General features: G+C 43.4%; 1 protein-coding gene across 2 annotated transcripts in view; it reads left to right on the top strand.

Annotated features, from left to right (window-relative positions):
- Positions 1-15,459, top strand: part of negr1 (neuronal growth regulator 1) — a 124,107-nt gene that overhangs the window by 95,783 nt on the left and 12,865 nt on the right. The window contains exons 7-8 of one of the 2 annotated variants that reach the window (XM_029499552.1): positions 612-653; positions 2,811-2,933. In XM_029499552.1, the coding sequence (XP_029355412.1) occupies positions 612-653; positions 2,811-2,830 (62 nt within the window). In that variant the 3' untranslated portion in view covers positions 2,831-2,933. Of the gene's footprint in view, positions 1-611; positions 654-2,810; positions 2,934-15,459 lie in introns of those variants that run through there. The other variant, XM_029499551.1, reaches the window with a different exon arrangement.

Genomic DNA, 15,459 nt, shown 5'->3' with positions numbered 1-15,459 from the left:
TGAGTTTGTAAGGTAATCAGATTTGGGACTCTTGAGATGGCTCTTTAAAGGGATCAAAGGCAGACGGAACGTTTCCCTTTTTTATGCTAAACCTAAAAGAAGGACGGAACGGCGCTCTGGCCTACGGAGACGGAAAACAAAGTTAAGCTGATGTGATTTGAGGACTGCCCGGCAGGCGCAGATGAAATTATGGGTGCTAACTGAACCTGGTGTGATCTCGCTCCGTCAAAAGGAGACACGACCAGCTGTTTCATGTTCCAGAGTTCTGATGGAAGTTCTTTCACAAAAAAAGCTCCTCGTTTTTACAGTCTTAGCAGTAACCCAAACGAATCTGAGGTGACTATGGGGGGGAGCTGCATGTGGAGGTTGCATCTTGCCACAGAGACACCAGTCCTGAATGCATGGAGAGGATTTGTCTCCATTCCCTGTCCTTTTGTCTTAGCATGCACTTTTATTTGATTTATTTCGTTTTTTTTTTTTTTTCGTTCCTTTATTTTTTTATTTATTATTTTTTACGTCTCCATTCTGTTAATAATACATGAATGTCCTCTTTCCCTCCCCCTCCCCCTCCTCCCCCCTCCCCCCCCCTTCCTTCCTCTCCCTCCCTGTAGCAATTATTGAACCCACCACCACTAGTGCTGTCTCAAGCCCAGGTCAGTATGTCACCATGCTGTACACCAAATCAGCCTCGTACTAACCTGAGCCGAAATCTTCTCCTCCATCTTGATTTGTTTCAATTGGCTGGTACAGCTTCATCGTCTGTCCTTTATCTCTTCCTTTGTTTTGCATTTTATTTTTCTTTTATTTATCAATATTATTATTATTATTATGTTGTTAATTTTTTGGGATGGCTTCTGGTAGCCTGGCTACATATACTTCCTGCAGCCTGTGTCATCACAACCCCTCCTCCTCCTTTCATTAAACCCCACCACCACCCCCACGTGGAGCAAAACAGTAGTAGTCATCAAAGTGGCTGTTCCATATGCCTCCTCTTTGCCTCTGGGTCTGATGCTTCTCATAATGCTGATGGCTTCTTCGTCGTCTCTTTCTGGCTTCCTCCCCACCGACTCCACCGCTCCGCCGCTCCTCAGCGCCGGCTAAATGCAGTATACATCAAAGGCAGGACGCTGCTGGTGTCAAAGGCCCTTAGTTTGTTGTTTGTAAGCTGGAATCTCTGCTGCCTTTGTACTTTCATTACTCCCTTTCTGCCCCCCCACTCTCTCTTTCTGTCTTAATCTTCCTCCATCCCACTCTCTCTCTTTTCTCTTTCTCAGTTTTTTCGCCTTTCTAGAACAATCAGCTGGCACTCTGCCACCCTCTTTAACCTGATCTCCCAGTGTTGTTGTGTCGGTGCGACACTGTCACTGTCGCCCTCGCCACACACACACACACACACACACGCACACACCTTTCCCTCCCTTTCTCACTGTATTCCGCCACTTCCACATTCCAGCCCGGAGTAATCCCTTCTGCCTGGCCGTCTTTTCTTCCCTCTCTAATGGTTTTAAGCAAGTCCCAGAATGTAATCTCTCATGCTGGTAACATTTTTTTTTCTTAATACGTTTCAAACACGTGCCAACACGCAGATGCACGGACATCGAAATGAAAGCATGTTAAAATATTCAAACATGCTCAACAAGCTGTACCTGCACTTGTGCAAACACAATCACATACAATGATTAATTTTGCATGAGGGGATCAGAAGATCTCTTTTATTTTTTACATATAGCTCCTGATTTTTTATTCATTCATTTTTTTTTTTTTTTTTGCTCCTTTTTGGTGTTGCAGCTCCATATTTGCTCACCTGCGTGCGTTCCCTACTTGTCTGTCGAAGCCAAACATAATTATCTGTGAAGATTCTGTGAGATTACAGGTTAAAATAAGATCAGCGGTGACAAACAGTCCTGGCATGGCCTTGAACTCTCATTTGATGTAACACTTGCAGAACAAATGACAATTTCATGGTCCAAAGGAACACCAGTGATTTCAATCGTGGAGATAAACCCACTCACCGACCCGCTGTTCTTGTTGTGTTCCAAGTTGTATTTGAAGTAATTTTTTTCAGATCCCTGCAAATAGTTCAGTGTCCCAAACTTCTTTAATCATGTTTAATAATTAATTTTAACGGGTTTTTATCTGCTCTTATTTCCCCTGTGAGCCAGTTTTGGGAAAATGTGCTCCCAAAATAAGGAATGAAATCTTAAAATGAGTCTTGTAAGGTAAGTCAAATCAGGCAGATCTGAAGTAGAAACATCACTCACTCACAGCGGTGGATTTCTTAGTCCATTGATTCAGGGCAAAAAAAAAAAAAACCCAAAAAAAATCAAATTACAAAGCGAAAACAATGTTAATAGGCAACATCAGTCATTGTGCCTTTATTCCTAATCTTGCTATGCCAGCACCACTTTAATAAAATCAGTTCAGATGTTAATGTGCAGGTTAATTGGATCCTGTTTGGTGTGAGATATTAGATTGTTGTGCTTGTATGCCCTGATCTTTCAAAGACGAAAAGGTGGCTGTTGCCTGCGCCGCAAAGACAGTTTCAGCTGTAACACTTAAACAAGAGCCTTACAGGTGCTGTGTTTAAGAGCAGGAGTAGTTTACGGAAATAAATGTTCCAGCAGGCTGCTTGAAAGGAAGGAAATTAGTCCACACAAAGCTAAATGAGTTTAAAAAAAAAAAAAAGAACTACACAATGGAGCGTTTGTAATAGAAAATACAGAAAGTAGACCATATCAAACTTTATTGACGAATACGGTGCAGAGTTTTTGGATAACAAAAGCACAAATTCTGTTTTTGAATTATAATAGTGATGCTCTTCAGCTCCTGAGAAAAGATTTGTCCCTGAAGACGCTGCAAAACTGACAACACAGCGCCAAGTCATTAATCTGAAGTGGTCAACAACAGCCACTTGAAGCTCTTATCAATGAAACAAAAGAAAATGTGAAGCCCCCCCCCGGCTGCCGCCTTCCCCTTTCTCCTGCACAGAGTCCAGGCCGCCATTCGCCGGCGTGTGTTGGTGAGGCGGCATCAACGCTGGCAGTGCCAGCTCTGCGTCGAAGGCAGAAACTGCTCAGTCTGTAGGCCGAGAGCAGGATGATGGACGTGACGAACGCCGTCCCAGATGACACCTCCCACTCACGCCACAATGAACTGCGGCAGATGGAGCGCAGATTCAGCGCCCGGATCAATCCACCACAGAGCGAACCAGAGCATTTCACCGACAAACCCCCCAAAGTGGTCCAAGATCCGGACTCAGTGGTGACGACTGAAAATGGACTTTACTGGTTGAGCAATAACATGAAACTTGGTTGATCCACAAACTACAGCCGGCCAGTCAAACTACATATTTTAAAAATGTTACAGCGTTGTTTGGGGAGACTCCCATGATGCTTCTTTCCATCAACAGCTCAGAGTTTAAGGCGCCTTCACACGTAATCTTTGAACCTGTGGGGCCACCGGATTCCCTCGTGTCTCAGCCACAACCTGAAAGATCTGGTGTCCTTCAAACTGTGCAGTCTATAAAAATAAATGAAGACAGCACAAGCGGTAAACAGGAAGTGAGGTCACGTCTCGGTGGCAGCTTATATATGTCCAGTCCAAACTGTACGTGGTCGGACGCCTGAGATCATCAGCATCACTTGGCCTTTAAACGACCTTTGACATCGTCCAGGTCAAACGTCTCACTTCTGCTGCTCTTTGGACAAACTTCGTCCGATCTTTACCAAAGTTGTCACGGATCATCAGAAAGTTATCTCGTGGATTAATGGTCTTTGATTTGTGGAAGCCTTTGACCGTAACAGCCAATCAAAACTGTCAGCAAAGGTGCCAAACAAGCAGTCAAGTGATGTTCCTGCCTGCCCTCAATCAGCTGATTTTGACATGACATCATTTTGTGGCGACTCTAAAATATGAGAATTTTGGAGTTTGCTGTTGACCTTTTGAGTTTGAGATGGATTTCAATGTCTTATTACACTTTACACGCGACTGTCGCGGTCAATAATTTGTCCTCTGTGTGGTGTCTGTATCTTTGACTGCTAACGCATTTATTCACACCGTCTCCTATATAAGTTTCTTTTCAAAACAAAAACATTGTGTTTGCACCTGTCGGGAAACTGCAGACATGTAGAAACCATCTGTCGCTTATGTTTATGCAACGTTTATGTTGCTTGTGTAGAAGATGAAAATAATTCCACCATCTTTGACAATAACGGTCTTAAACTTGTTTCTTCTTTAACATATGGATTTGTATGTATTTACCTAAACAAAACGTGCTGCTCCAGCTGCCATGATGCCTCTCCGTAATCCCAAAGAAAGGCAGATCTGATCATAACATATGCTGCAACAGGCCCTGACTTCCGTTTATTTCTGCAAACCTCTCGACGGTAGAAAAACTTTGTTCGTGACGCTGTGCTGAGCTGGATTTCTCGTCTTTTTGAGGCGAAGTGTACCGCGTTGCTGCTGGTTCGAGGAATATTACATGCATCATACATAATGTGTGGCTCCATCTGATCCTCATGTGTCGCTCCTCAATAAACAAACTTCAGGCAGGCTGAAGATGATCCACATCTTTTATCTCTTTGCACTCATTTTTCAAACAGAATGACTATTTTTCTCCGCCAACATCTAGTTTAGTCAGCCCTAATTACAGAGATGGTAACTCTAATGTTGTCACGTATCTTATAAGTCTGGTGTGCTAAGTGTTTTATTTGACCCTCCGCCTGACCCAGCAGGAAGCAGCATTCAGACAGGAAACGGAGTAATGAAGCTTCATGTGAGTCGGCGAGATCGCGGAGCGGGCGATTAAACACCAGCACGCCGTGTAACGAGACATCCTTCATGGAGAAATCTTTAAAATTCGTCCGTTTTTAATCCACAACAATCTGCATCAGTTTTCTTTATTTGAAGCCCATTTTCTTTCTCTGTTGGAGGTGCAGAGTGAAACATTTATTCGTTCATTCTACCTCTTATCTGTTTCTGGGTCCCAGCTCAGCTGGGCGGGGGCGGGGTCACCTGGACAGGTCTCCTGTCCATTACAGAGACACGCAGAGACCAACAACCACTCAGTCACCACCTAACCCAAGAGAGAGATGGTCTACCTCATAAGTATTCCTCATAAATCCCTCAAAACTGAAAAGCCCCTCGCCGAACTCCCCAGGGAACAGTGTTCATCAAATGACTTTCGTAAGTGTATAAAAGCTTCTTTAATAAAAGGATAGCTGGATAATTTCCATCTGAATTTGGGGTAATATCTTCTTTAAACGTGCTTTGGTTGTGCTTTTCCTCTTTCAGTTTTTTATTTCGTTGGTACAAGCTGGACCCTACGGCACATTTTGCTGACATTACACTGCGCAAGGTCCTTTCAATAAATAAACAAGTTGGCATTTTCTTAACTTCTAAATGAATGTTCTCTTTTGGCCATCACTTTGTAAATATTAGACTAACTATTACTGGAAAAGGCTCATAAGCACACTTAGCCCGTCTTTGATACCGTGTAATGTTTAGCTGGCTGATTAAATCTGCAGCTGACTGTTTTTCAGAATACTGTTACAACATTTTCTAACTTTAGCCCTAATACATAATGCATCTTTAGCTGTGTTCACTTAAGTTTGAAAACTTTCTGACTTTTTATCATGTTTTTTTTATTTCATGTTGGCCTCAGTGGGAATTAATAGGGATAAAAGAACATCAGTCTGAAGTAAAATCTTAAAAGGCTTTTTCTTTTTTCTTCTTTAACCTGTTCGGCTGAGGACGTTGGTTGTATGTTGTTCTCCAGATCCTGAATATCGGTTGCTGTCAGTTACTGACTGGTAACGAAGGCAGCGTGACCGTGAGATTCACTGCATTTCTTTTTTCTTTTTTTTTTTGTTTGTTTGAAAAGGCGTCTTTTAATTTGTCTCCACGGCTGATGTCAATATCGTGTCACATCAAACACAACCTCTATTTGTAGTCGTATTTCAACATGAAAGCTCCAACATCAGATTTGGTGAAACAGAGAAACTGCATCTCATATCCACTAATTCACTGCAAATTATTTTACATGTTGAACTGGGAGCTCATTGCTCTAAATGCAGCCAAGGATGTGAATATTACATTCCCTACTAAAGCTGAGTGGCTGGAGCGTTCTGCAGTGCATACTAATTCCTCGTGATATATTCTGAAACATATGCCAGATGTCCACATGGATGAGTGGAATACTGATTATTATTGATAACCTTCGTACTGAAGCTAAAGGAACGACCAAGGTATCTTTGGCTGTAAGTCGCAGTCATCAGTTTTGTGGCAGCAGTATGTCCTTAATTTCCATTAGGATTATTCCTGACATTGTAAAAGAGATCACTGGTACTTAGATTTTGATATTGGATCCCTTGGAAGTCACCGAAGGAGTCGGCACGATCTGCCTGTCCTTTGTTTAACCTCAGACATGATCAATCGCACGAATCGCTGTCAATCCATCCGCATCGCTAATTATGTAACAACATCTCCATCTGCTCTGCAGCTCCTTTCAAACTAAACTTGGTTTACATCCCATATGTTATCTGTTTGGACATTTTCATCTCTGCCGATAAGAAAAATTGACACTCGGAGTGAGTCAAACAGGAGCAGGTTCCAGATTTCAAAAGGAGCTCTTTCTTTTTTTTCTTTTCATCACTTGACTTTAACTTCACACAGAGTGCAGACTCTGTCATCTCTGTCTTCCTGCAAATCTCAAAACTCCTATAAATCAACAAGTTCCAGTCAAAGCTAAAAACAAACTCAGATGCTGCTTCGTTTTATTTCTTCCTGTGTCTCTGACGCGCACATTGTAGCTGTTACAGATAAAGACTGTTAAATACGGCCCCCCCCACTGAATATCCATATATATACATATACACCATATATATGTGGACTGTACCCAGCAGCCTTAGCAACAAGCACTGACGTTAAAATGCATCCAGTGGCAATTACAATCAAGTCCCCAACACCGAGTCCTGGGGGTTGGGAGCCACCCTGAGGTAATGACAGTATAAATTCACCGCACTTATGAAATATTCAGCAGGCTGGAAATCCCGCTGATAAGCCCCGCATTCAAGTCTTGTCTGCGTCAACTGGAACTGTAAATCCTGGCGGACCGGACTTGTTGAAACTACAGTGTTAAACTGCTCGAGGAAAAGTAAACAGCCCTGCCTCTCTTTGCCCAGCATGCCCGGTGTCAGACACAGTGAGCTGCTCACAGATAATCCTTTTGGGCTGTGCGATTTTTTTTTTTTTTTTTTACCAGCCTTATCAGTTATACAGTTGCAAGATCAAGAGCCATGCAATCCTCCTTTCCCCTCCACACCTTCCTGTCAGCGCCGCGCTACACCGCCACCCGGCCTCCCATCCCCCCCATCCGGTTTGTTTTCAGGTGATGCACTGACCTTGACCTTCATTTCTACCCAACGCTAACCGGCGCAATCATCCCCGAAAGGTCCTGATAAGCAGATGGCACGCCATCTATCATACATGACCCCTCGGTCGCTGGGCAACATGAAAAACACACCAAACTGTTCCAAAGGCTCAGGATATCAAACACGCACCCCCACCCGCTCCACTGAACATTATACATCTAATGAAAAGTAAATGGGAATGCAAAAGCCTCCAGTGACTGTGTTTACGAAACTCCTAATTATACAATGCACATTATCCAGAGTACATCCAGCATTTAGTAAGGCCACTGATTATCTCATTTAATGGTGCTCCTGAGCTTTACGCCGTGATCCGCTGAAATATCAAAGTGTTTCCGCAGTTCATTTAATTGATCAACAGTTCCTGTGCCTTCTGAAAAACAAAAAAACAAAAAACACAACCCTGCTTGCATTACCGTACAGCGTGCAGCATATGTTTCCGGGAAATGAAAGCCATTACTTTGATATCATAATGGCACACAATATGACTGTTGCATGAGTCTCTGTTACCTCTCTGTAATTCCTTTTAATGAGTATTAATCAAGGGAAGTGTTCTTTTGGTTATTTGGCTGATTAGTACTCACTTGTTTGTGCAGTATTAGTCGCGTGTGTTAGTTGTGTTGTCTTCTGCTGCAGATGCCTGTGCTTTTTTTATTGCGGCGCCTGAAACCACACTCTGAGTTCTATAACTGATTAGTTAAATGTGGGCGATGCCGTCAATGAAATTGATTGTGTGAGTTACTGTGCTGGGAAGGATGCTCTGAAGCAAAGTTGTGTCTCTTTCCCCTCATTTGTTTTGGTTAATTAAAAATCAAACATTTACAGTATGCTTCCAGAAGAGGAAGTATTTTTTATATTGATCGTACAGATGATGCTACATGTGAGTCATGAGGTGACGGAAGGACGAAGCAGCATGTTCGTCCTCATTCACAGCTAATTGCGACGTTAAGTGCCGGTGCAGCAGGAAGTGCGGCCTGTATGAGGAGCAGCATGTTGTGAAGGTGTGAAGGTCACGGCAGTAGATGGATGTAGCAGCTCAGAGGTCACATTCTGCTACAGAACAGCTTCTGCTGTCAGACTTTTTATTACAGCTAACCAGAATCTTTACCAAACCAGTAATTTGGAATTTGTCTGTCAGCCATCTTGGTTTTTCTGAGATCAGTTGAAATCCATATTTGGAGGAGAAGGTGGAGCTGACCTGCCCTGGGCTCCATCCTGATTGGATGGTCAGCCTGTCAGTCACATTGTAGCCCCACCCCCAATAAATCCCCTGCTTTACTGACTATTTTCCTCCTGGTCATTGAAAAAATAAACATCATGTTGCACTGAAGACTTGAAACTAAAGACCATGAACTCGTTCACTGAGCTGATAAATCAGGGAGCAGGAGGAACAGTTTCCCATAGACTTCAGTCTCCCTGCTGGTCATTAGATATAATGACATCCATGTTTACAGACTTACAGAACCAAACCAAACGTGCTATAATCGTGACCTTGGTGCTCTGCTCTCATTCTGCATTTAGATTCTAATTAAATTCTAAAACATGCACTTCAACAAGAAGCAGCAAAGTCTGGTAGCTCTCAATTTTAACTAAATTTCACTTTATTTTTGTTGTATTTTTACTATACATTACACAGTATTTCGTCAATTGCTGATGGATATTTCTGTGGGGAGAAGAGTTTATTCAAGAGAAAAGCTTCTCTCATTGAAACTGGGCAAATCTGGAGGATACCACCTGATTCCAGCTGAGACAAAGAGGTGTTTTCGTGGTTGCCGTGGATGCCAAAGGTGAAGGCCAGGAAATGGAGATATAAGCCCTTTCTGCTATCATTCGTCATGGGAAATGTCAACTCTCAGCCCAACTAACATGATGAGATGGAAATATTGGTGAAGAGTATACAGTGAGTGCAGCCTGGTGTGTTTTTCTGAAACCTGGTTGAATTAAAACATCTCTGATTCCTGTGTGGAGCTACCCGCCCCCCCCACGGATGGACCGAGACACTAACGCTGGTGGAAAGAAGAAAGGAGGAGGATGGCTTTGTTACTGTCAAGGAGAAGATGTGCTGTCCAGATATTGAATTATTGGCAGTTGGTACGAGACCACACTATGTACCAAGAGAATTCAGTCATATCATAACAATACTCTTGTGTACATTCCACCCAAGACAGCTGCTGAAGTTCCATGTGAAGTTCTGCAGGAGACAGACTAAACATTCTGAGGTACCTGTATTAATATCTGGAGATTTCAACCCCTGCTGACTGGATAATGTTTTGTTTTTGTTTTTTATATTTTGATGAGCTCCTGACTGGGTGAATTTCTCCTTGGGGATCAATAAAGTTATATCTATCTATCTACATTCGCTCTCACTTCATCTACAAAACCTCCAGCTGACAAATATCATCTCCATTATTATTGTTATTATTGTAAGAATGAGCTGACGGGCCAACAGGCGTCATTGCCCTTAACCATCTTCCTTCCTGTGGTGTTCTATGAGCTGAAGGGGGAACGAGCAGACTTTGTCCCTTTATGTATTGTTGACGTTAACAAACTGTGTGTGGCTGCCGTTGGTAAATGTTGGGACAGTTGGTTGAGTCTCTCACGGAGCATTCACAGCAAAATTTGAATTCCCACAAAGGACCACTTACCTCCCGTCCCTCCAATGTTAATTAGAGATTATTGTCCATATTTCATGGGCCATAGCCTCCGCTGCTCCTCTCTGCTCCTCTCAGAGACCTTTCTTTTTTCCAGGAGCAGCTTTTCACCTGTTTGTCAGTCTCTATATCGATGTCCCCCTCTCTCCCTTATCGGCACATTATTCACCATCAGCCCACATCTCTCTTGCCGAATATCTCAGTCTCTGCCTTACTCATTCATGTGGGAACATGGGCCGTTCTCTTCTCCGCCTCTGATGATCTCTCCAACTTCCCATCTCCTCAGGAGTGCCGGCCATTAAATGCAAACCCGGCTGCGCTGTCAGTCCCACGCACACTCAGAAGAAGAAACCCGTAATAACTGCCTTTAGAAGAACAAGAAAACCATCTTTGAGACTTCACTTTTGCCTCTGTTCATCTTTCATGGATATTTCTCAGTATTTTGGAGAATATTGGTGCCTGGGTATTAAAGTTGAGATCTGTCAGAGTCTTTCTGTTCACTTTTTTAAATTGTGGCCCCCTTAAAAAAAAAAAAAAAGCCTTTCTTTCATGTGATCATTCCCACCTCTTATTTGAGATCTTGTTGCAGGCGGTGCTTTTTATCCCTGATGCTGTCACTTCCATTTTTTTTTTTCATCAAGCCTAACTTTTCAGAATTTGCAGATCACCAAATCTCAGACATCTACCGCTGTCGCCAGGAGATCAAAGCACATTATATGTTGTAGCACTTCGAGGCCTACGACATCCTTCCCCGTTTCCCGTTGTCGTATTTACGTTTCTCTCGCTCTCCAATTGGAAGTTCTGCAAACAATTGGGAAAGACCATGAAAGCGGAGGCGCCATTAAAAAAGGGGTGAAGAAAATGTTTCTGTTTTATTCTTTTTTCTTTTTTTTTTTTTGTCAATTCAAATCTTTTTCCAACTTTAATTGGCACTTTGGCCTCAGCAGTCGGGTTGATTAATAAGACAATTCAGTTGGAAAGATGAGTTTTTGCTGGTCCCAACAGCAGGCAGGACTTCGTCGTTCGGTGTGAGAGCTGGAGCAGAAAATGGATAGTCATTTCCTTTTATGGCCACGAAAGGCTGCTGTAGAGATTCAGTCTTGGTCTATAATTGAGACACCAGGGTATATTCTCTTTCAGGACAGACTCTAATGGTTAGTGCATTAAGGAGGATGATTGAAGTTAGCCACACACTTACAGTAGAGGCTGCAGTAAATCAGAAAAGATGGCTTTTTGGCCAATTTGTAGATTGCAGTGAGTTCACACGGTGCAGTGCTTTAGGCCTTCCCTCTCTCTCATCTCTGTTGAGAGCACTCTTCAGCAGAGTTAAATGGGTGTAATTTTGAGGTAAAAGAGAGAACACTTTTAGTCGTAATGGAAAGAGAGCTTTGGATGTGATGTCATTGCCCTTGGAAGTACAGTAAATGCATTCTTCCGTCCCGGCTCATTTGTTTGGAGGCTCTACTTTGCATCACTTTAAGGTTTTGTATTCAGCTCATGGGGGCTCAGCAGCTCAGACGCCGTCTCCAATTAGGACTCCATTTGGACTCTGCGTATCCACACACCTGCAGATGCTGCGGCACATCCAGAGAAGACACAAAATGAAAAATCTGTGAATTTTTTGGACTTCGATGTGATCAAATCCTCCCCCTTCAATCTGCATATCGGTCATCTCGCTGGTCAGCTGGTGCAGAAACAACAACCTGCTGCTGAAGGAGATGATCATCGACTTCAGGAGAACGCCACATCACTGGCAGGAAAGGCACAACAGAGACTCCCCCCCCCCCATCATGACCACCTCCTACTGGGGCAGCACAGAAGGCATCCTGACGAGCTGCAGCAGATAGTGAATGCAGCCGGCAGGACCATCAGTGTCCCACTGCGCTGTCCGGCACCCGGCTCACCATTCCCACGGACCTGCCACCGAAGGAACCACGCTCACTTTGCCTACCAGCCATTTTTAAAAGAACTTGCAGCTGTTGCAGTGGACACAGCTGATTTGTTGAATTCTCTAATTTTGCCGCAGGTCATCTGACCTCAGTGAGGTCTTCATGTACAAATAATATTATGAGTACGATATTCCATTTTCACTCTGCATGGTTTTGTTTCTGTCTCCTTTCTGGCTGCTTAAATGTTACTGTACAGTCTAGACTTTGAATTTTTAACTTTCTATATTTCATTCACTTTAAAAATGTTGTAGAAGTTGTTATTTTTTGGGCAAAAAAGGAAAAACTGAATTTGGATTGCTCTGTGTATCTTGTATGTGCAGAAGAATTGACATTGAAGTTGATTTTTATTCACTTTTTTTGACATGGCTACACGGATTGTGCTGCAGAGAGGTTAAGAGAAAAGGTGCCAACTTTGATATTGAGCACACGCGCTGTCTTTTACTCTCCAACAAAGAGTGACTCTGTTTGAACACGGATTTTTTTTTCCTGGAGTTGATCCTCCATCGCAAAGGCCACTAATCGCAGGCCTGACCCCCCCCCCCACCACCCGCCCCGGACCCCTCTGGGTCCTAACTGGACTAAACCTGTAACCTTTAAGTTATTGAGGGCTACTAAATTTTGACGAAGCATTTTTATTTTAACCAGCTCAGCTTTTCTGGTCTTTATGAAGCCGGGGACACGAGTCAGTGAGTGAGGCGAGGCCACTCACCCATGAGAGAGACGAGCTGATACACAACGTGGGCGGAAGACGGAAGAAAGTGGAATATATGAGTGAAAGAAAGAGGTTCTAAGAGGTCTTAAAGCTGCTCAGTTGTAAAGAGGTGTTTGGATCATCTGCTACAGGAACGGTTCAGACTGAAGAGGTAAAATTGACTTCTTAAACGCCTTTTATTGCTTTTAAGGGCTCTCTTTTAGAGTAACAATAATAAAACAAACGATACTAATTATGAGTATTTTAATGCTGCATTTTTCTTCAGATAATCAAAGTGCCTCAGAAAAAAAATTCAAAGAAAAGTGTTCAAGTTAGCGGAATATAATAAAAGAGCAGAGCACCAAAAAGCCATTCGGTAGAAAGAACTGGTGATAAAACAATATACGAAAACATGCATCAGACGGCTGAGGTGTGGAAATTCCAGGTTGTTTGTCGGATGCCCCGACCTTGGTGGGGATGAAGAGCTTTTTTCCTTCCTGCCCTTTAATACATTTTTATTTTACCGAAAGTGAGAAAAGAACATTTCGTTACTGCTTCAGTCGTACTCCTTCGTTTGGTCTCGAATCTCTCTGCTCTCACTGTTTCCTGCTTCTTCACCTCCAAAATCAGATCCGCACTCCCAAATCACGCCGTCTCCGTGGTGACGCCTCCCAGGACGATGTCTTTGGGCCAGCGTGCCGTTAATGCTGAGCCATTACATGAGCCTGCTTGTTTTTGTGGCTTTGCTCGTATGTTGTGTGTTTAAAAAGGTTTGGTTCTGCCTCAGCCAACAAGACTTTGCATAAGAGCAGCAAACATTTCGTGGCAGTTTCCGTTTTTCGCCGGTTCATTTAGAAGCAGTTTGGATGCGTGAAAAACTCGATCGTTGAATATTTCGGGGAATGAACGCTGCATTAGGTGGTGCTATGAATATTAATTTCTCTGCCTCCCTGAGGGGAACGCAGCATCTTCAGCAGTTCCCCTCGCTCTTTGCTGGAGACTGTGAGTGTCGGGGCCGGGCCGGCTTGTTGTGGGGTTTCATATATATTCATATATTACAGCTGGCTGCCAGCAGATTACTGGTCTTTCACGAGATTGTGCCAGGGTCGAGTCTTTGTTGCCAACCGGCCTGATAATACTTAAACCTCAGGAATTCTGCCCACCCAAAGCATGTCTTCTCTCCATGTATTTGAATCTTGGAGGGACAGGGTGCCTATATGTCACTCCACGATAAGTGTTGGGAATTACACAGTAATTAGTTTGCCCATTCTAAACAAACCCTGACTGACACTGACAGCGGAAGGAGCCTGAGGAGTAAAGATACTGTTCCCACTGCCTCGAAAAAGAAACCTCTTCTCAAAGCCCTTGCCTCCCAAATTTGCATAACATTTTCTCAGATCCAGTCGGGGATTTCATTTTTGTTTTTTGTTTTTTTTTTTTGTTTAGTTGTTTTTTTTTTCCTGGCATGAATCAAACACAGACTAAATAACATGGAGTTGGATTTTAGCTGCTGCCACTTGATACTATTTGAGTCTGTTTTTCAGTCATTGTCTTCACATTTTAATTCTGCCGCCCGTGAGAGGTTGAATATATTTGTGGCGTCTCTAAGTGAAAACCATGACGATGTTATTATTTTGATGCAGGCTAAAAGCAGGAGCAGCAGTAATTGAATATTGGCTGTATGTATTGGTTTTGAAGGGGGGAGGGGGCAAAGTGATTCTTCTCAGGATGCTCCTTGACAACAAAGGCTGAACCGAAACGAGGCGATCCTGACCCGAATCCAAACCTGAGACCTGAACCCCAACAATAGGTCACACCACTTCAGAGCCTTTGAAAGTCGCTCCGACTGTGACGCCATCGGCCTTGAAGTTCCGGCCGCCGCTCCTCTCACCTGAGCTCAGTCGCTTTGTTCCCGACTCACTCTGTCAAACGGACCTGACGTCCTACTTACAGCTCTCGTGTGAAGATGACTGCCGGCCGCCGGGGAAGTGACTGTTGTCTGCACCTCATCCGGCTTTGGCTATGAAAAAGGAAAAAGAAAGAGAGCCCAAGCTGCACAGCCGCTTTGTGTACCAGTTCACACTGGGGGACGTGATACGGATGGCTCACTACTGCTTTTCTTAAGTAGGCTTTTTTACACTTTCCTATCTCCGTCTGAAAAGAGACATTTCTAAACAAACCCAGTTTACTTCCTGCAGTTTTTTCCCCTTCAAAGATGTCGTATTATCGATTACGTGGATTCATGCGTTCTCTCCTCGCGGCACGGCAAATACTTTTTCTTCCATCGTCTTCTCAAATCACAGCCAAGAGTTATTACTCATCTTTTTTTCTTTTTTTTTTTTCTTAATTCCCTCTTCACTTCTTTTGTCAAGTTTGACGTCTTCACTGTCGCCCCTTCAGCGTCTCAGGGTGAACTCTGCTGCTGCACACTGTTGTTTTACTCTGGCAGACAATTATCTCCAAGGAGCCTGGACAGAGCAAACCGCCCTTCACAACAATCCCTCTGCTTTTAGCCTGCGCTGCCCATCTCCCATTAAACGGCACGCGCTCTTCACAAACACACACACATGCAGAAACCATGAGAGCGTTTCCTGCATTTTCATTCCTCTTGTATTTATCTTATTAAAACTCTGTAGAGTTGCATTTAAATTCATCATACACACACTAACACACCCCGTTTCAATCACTGTCACAAGCTTTGGGTAAAAGCTCTCAATCAGCCTAACAACAGATGACAGTGC

The sequence above is a fragment of the Echeneis naucrates genome, chromosome 4, assembly GCF_900963305.1.
Source record: "Echeneis naucrates chromosome 4, fEcheNa1.1, whole genome shotgun sequence".
Lineage (NCBI taxonomy): Eukaryota > Metazoa > Chordata > Actinopteri > Carangiformes > Echeneidae > Echeneis > Echeneis naucrates.
The sequence above is the reverse complement of the archived record's forward strand: the minus strand, read 5'-3'. Positions and strand labels throughout refer to the sequence as shown.